The sequence below is a fragment of the Poromitra crassiceps genome (assembly GCF_964638095.1).
Source record: "Poromitra crassiceps genome assembly, chromosome: 23".
Taxonomy (NCBI): Eukaryota; Metazoa; Chordata; class Actinopteri; order Beryciformes; family Melamphaidae; genus Poromitra; species Poromitra crassiceps.
Window position 1 is genome coordinate 1,899,058 of NC_139639.1, and position 4,303 is coordinate 1,903,360.

The following is a 4,303-nucleotide window of genomic DNA, read 5'->3' on the forward strand; positions in this document are numbered from 1 at the left end:
GAAAGTGGGGAAATCTGTCAAAATTCCCCGAAACGACTGTATCTCTCAACTATGTCTTTAACCAAATCAGACACATTGAGGATATTCTATGTGATCACCTTTTGATAACTAATGTAATATTGTTTCACTTCACTGAGCGTCCCCTGAAACTGCTTGGAGCCTCCCTGGGGAGGCCCGCCTCCCACTTTGAAAACCCCTGGAATAGATCAACAGCAACTTACTAAGAACATTTCGGGTTCGGCCCCATAAATAAATGCAGCCAATGGGACAGGCCGGGCCGGGCTTGTTTTTTTGGGCCTGATCTAAGCTCTATATTGTACTAGCAAACACTAACAGGAAGTAAGCTATGCACAGCCAGTGCACACCAGCACAGCAAAAGTGGCTTGGAGTCGCTGTCCACCCTGCCCTGCTGGTCGCTTGGTGCTGCAGCTTGATTGGTTGTCTTGCTGCCTTTGCATTTGACATTTTGAACTTAGCCCCTCCTCATGTTGCTGTAAATGCTGTCATCCATCGCCAGGTATCCCAGAATGCTTTGGAAGGAGATGACAGATGCATCCAATACTTAATGAATGGGCAACTGACTATTGTCACTGTGGTGTGCATCATGCACCGTTAGAGGAGTGAATAGAGAGAGGTGTTACAATGAAAATGGAAAATGTGTCGTTTTCACACACTCACTTTAATGATCAAAGAAAAATGGGATATAAAGAAAAATACTGGATTCTTGTTTAACTTTAACCCCCCCAATAATAAAACTAAATCACTTTGTCTACGTCACATCAACATGAGCTACTGTATAACACCACACATTTTGCCAAGAGGAAGAAAGGTCAAGAGACAAGTTACATCAGTAGTTACTGGGCTTCTCTTCCCTATTGAAAGAACACATTAATCTTAATGTGCTAGACAAGTCTGAGAAGTGTTTTTGTTGTTCTATAAAATAAAATTCAACATTAATGGCTAATTCGTTACCCAAAAAAACAACAACATAATGTGTAATTGTCTTAACTGACAATGAATCCTCCTGAGGAAAATTAATGTTTATTCTAAACTGTGTGATTGACAGGAGAGATGATCAGAGGGGTGGAGTTTTTACCACCATTATTAGGACCAGGATAGAAGTATGGGTAGAGTTTCTCAGTGAAGGTGCAGCCAGTAAAGGAGTAGATCAGAGCTGCAGCATCGACATCATAAAAGGAGACTAGACCCTCCTCATAATCCACAAACACCCCCACCTTCTGAGGCTTCGTCTTCAGAGAGAGGAGGACAGCAGGAAAAGCAAGAGCTTTGTACTCATTTCCATTCCTCATCCATATAGTCCAATAGCCATTCCCTGGGCCCAGTGAGATGTGTCCCTTCCTGTTGATCGATCCTCTGGCCACTCCTACAGCCCAGCCAGTCTTCCCTTCAACCTGAACCTCGTAGTAAAACTTCCCTGAAGAGAAGCTCTGCTTTGCTAAGACACAGCTACAAGAAGAGAATCTCTCTGGGTTGTCTGAGAGTTTCTTCTTTACACCACCATCATGTACTTGTTTCCCATCATGAGACAGGATGAGCCAGGGATTTGCTGTATCAGGATCCAGAGTCACATCCACTGCAAACTGCTGGACCCTCTTCAGCTCAACATCAAGCAGCTTCTCCATCTCTTTACTGAGTGTCTCCTCCAGCTGAGCCACAGCTCTCCTCACAGCCCCCTCATATGATGAGTGGATATGGACCTCTATCCAGTCCTTGGTGTGTGGAGGAGTGTTCAGGGATGGGAAGCTTTGGATGAGGTGAATGTGGTCTTCAGTGTGTGAGAGCTGCTCCACCTCAGTGGTTCTCTTCATCAGCTCAGAGATCTCCTGTTCCAGCTCTTTGATCAAGCCTTCAGCCTGCTTCTCTGTTGTTTTCTGCTTCTCTTCAATCGTCTCAATGAGCTCAGCCTGGCCTCTCTTCACAGACTGCCTCAGAGCAGTGAAGACCTGCACACCGTCTGCTATCTCTCTGTCTGCATCTTCCTTACTGAGCTCCACTGAGTGTTTGATCTCCTGAATCTTCAGTCGTCTCTCCTGGATCTTCTGCTGAATTTCAGCCTCCGTCTTCCCCAGCTCAGTCTTCTTTTCTTCATATCCTTCTTCCAGAGGAACAATGTCATGTGACTTGTGATCTAAAACAGTGCAGAGCGCACACACACACATCTGGTCCGTCTTGCAGAACAGCTCCAGTGGTTTATCATGCTCTTTACACATCCTGCCTTCCAGGTTCTCCACAGGATCCATCAGCTTGTGTCGTTTCAGGCCGCTCACTCTCTGATGAGGTTCCAGGTGAGTCTCACAGTAGGAGGTCAGACACACCAGGCAGGAATTCATGGCCTTCCGTTTGGTCCCTGTGCAGATGTTACAGGGAACTTCTCCTGGTTTGGCACTTTGTTGGTCTGGGCAGCTGCTGGCTTTCATCTGAGCTAACTTTCTGAACTGAGCAGCCATCTCAGATATGAAAGTATTGATGCGCAGCAGAGGTCTTCTGTCAAAAACCTCTTTACACATGGGACACTGGCACTGGACACTAACATCCCAGTGCTGTGTGATGCAGTTCTTGCAGAAGTTGTGTCCACATGGTATGGTGACTGGATCAGTGAACACATCCAGACAGATGGAGCACAGAAACTGATCTTCAGACTGGAGACAGCTGGCAGCAGACATGTCTGGACACGAGACCTGAGCGGAAAGTGTGAAATAACATTTATTACATAATTTTTTAATGACAATACCTTCAAAAGGGAAAATTAAGTTGGATTAAAAAAATGGCAAAAAAAAGGGACTACACTCGTGTTTTATGCAGTTTTAAAGTGTCAACGAGGAGGAGAGCTAAGGCGTGTCCAATAATTTAAAAAGCTTTCATTGGCATGTCTATAGAGACACTGTTGGATTAATGACAATGAACTTAACTTCTTACAAGTTCAACAGCCGATTATTTCTGCTTTCTACTGACTTTCTAAATATACAAACAGCCCTAGGAGACAACCCACCTCGGGTCGCACTATTTTATCTGACAATGGTTCATTCACCAAAAGTGCATCTCAATGTATTGACTTCATTATACCATAATTAAACTCTCCTATATTGAGGACACAACCGATGTCTTGAACAAAATCTCTGGCCTCAGTAATCTCTATTCACACTTCTTGGTAGCCTATATGCTAATATCTCTATCATAAGTTCATGTCTGCTTTGGTACATGTCCTGCCTGATCGGCTGGATATCAGGTTGTTGCTGTAGTACTGTCTTTAACTGACTGGATCATTCACAATAATATAATTATCTTTAAGGACCAAATTTACTAACAAAAGACTGGTGTTCTTGTGGGCTCAAGTTTTTCTCCTAACTATAAGTGACTGTTTTTCTGTTTTAAATTGTCTTAAATAATCATTTTTTTATCACTGTGTCTTACTACATTGATGATATTTTCTTGATATCATACTCAGTGGAAACTCAACTAATAGACTTTCATAAACAATTAAATTCTAAGAATTACATTAAATTGTCAATTGACTATCCCCACCCAGGCACAGATTGTACTACTATTACTGACTTTACTATACAGATAGATGAGAATGGTTGCTTGCTGACACGTCAACATTTTAGGAAAAAATCATTTAATATTGCTTATCTCCATTTTGACCAGTTTCAGAGGCTCCATGTGTGCCTTACTGATTCCTGCTGATCTCTGGGTCAGCCAGATGGGGGCGGTATTGTTTGTTTTCAAACCAAACGCAGTTGTTTTCTCATTGGCCTGAAGAAGACCATGCTGGTCATTTTTCGCCATGCTGATAAAGGCTTTGATATTATTGGGCACTCCTAGCTCTCCTCTCTTTCACTTTAAGAGTGCCTGAGAGCAAGTGGAGTCTCTTTTTGGACTTATTTTTTCTGCTAAAAGCGAAAATCGTAGACTACACTTGAAATCTTGTCAGTTTACAGTAAAGACAGACTGAATCGGCCTACACAGTTCCAGTTTGTGTTTTTTCTGGCTCTCTGTTTAAACACAGACAGTAAATATCATCTGCTGTTACTTACCGCTAGTTTTATTTTCTTTTGAGAGAAACAGAGACACTTTTCTCCACTGCAGCAAGCACCGTTGTGGCGAGTTTGACTTTCTCTTTCAATTCCGGAATGTGACGTTGAAATGCTCTCTCCTCCGTTTCCTGTTGCTCCGCCCTTTGGGGGGGGGGGGGGGGTCAAATCAATTTGGTGATTGGTTTTTATTCTTACCACTAGAGACAGAGCTGTAATAGTACCACAAATAATTGGCACACAACTTTATT

The 4,303-nt window shown here is 42.9% G+C and overlaps 1 protein-coding gene across 1 annotated transcript; it reads right to left on the reverse strand.

Annotated features, from left to right (window-relative positions):
- Positions 1 to 1,046: 1,046 nt before the first annotated feature.
- LOC310797346 (E3 ubiquitin-protein ligase TRIM21-like) lies at positions 1,047 to 4,060 on the reverse strand (the record flags this gene model as incomplete). Its single annotated transcript, XM_083659717.1, has 2 exons — positions 4,056 to 4,060; positions 1,047 to 2,699 (listed from the first exon to the last, which is right to left on the reverse strand). The coding sequence occupies exon 2, from the start codon at positions 2,682 to 2,684 to the stop codon at positions 1,047 to 1,049; it is 1,638 nt and encodes a 545-aa protein (XP_083515843.1). The 5' UTR covers positions 2,685 to 2,699; positions 4,056 to 4,060.
- Positions 4,061 to 4,303: the final 243 nt, after the last annotated feature.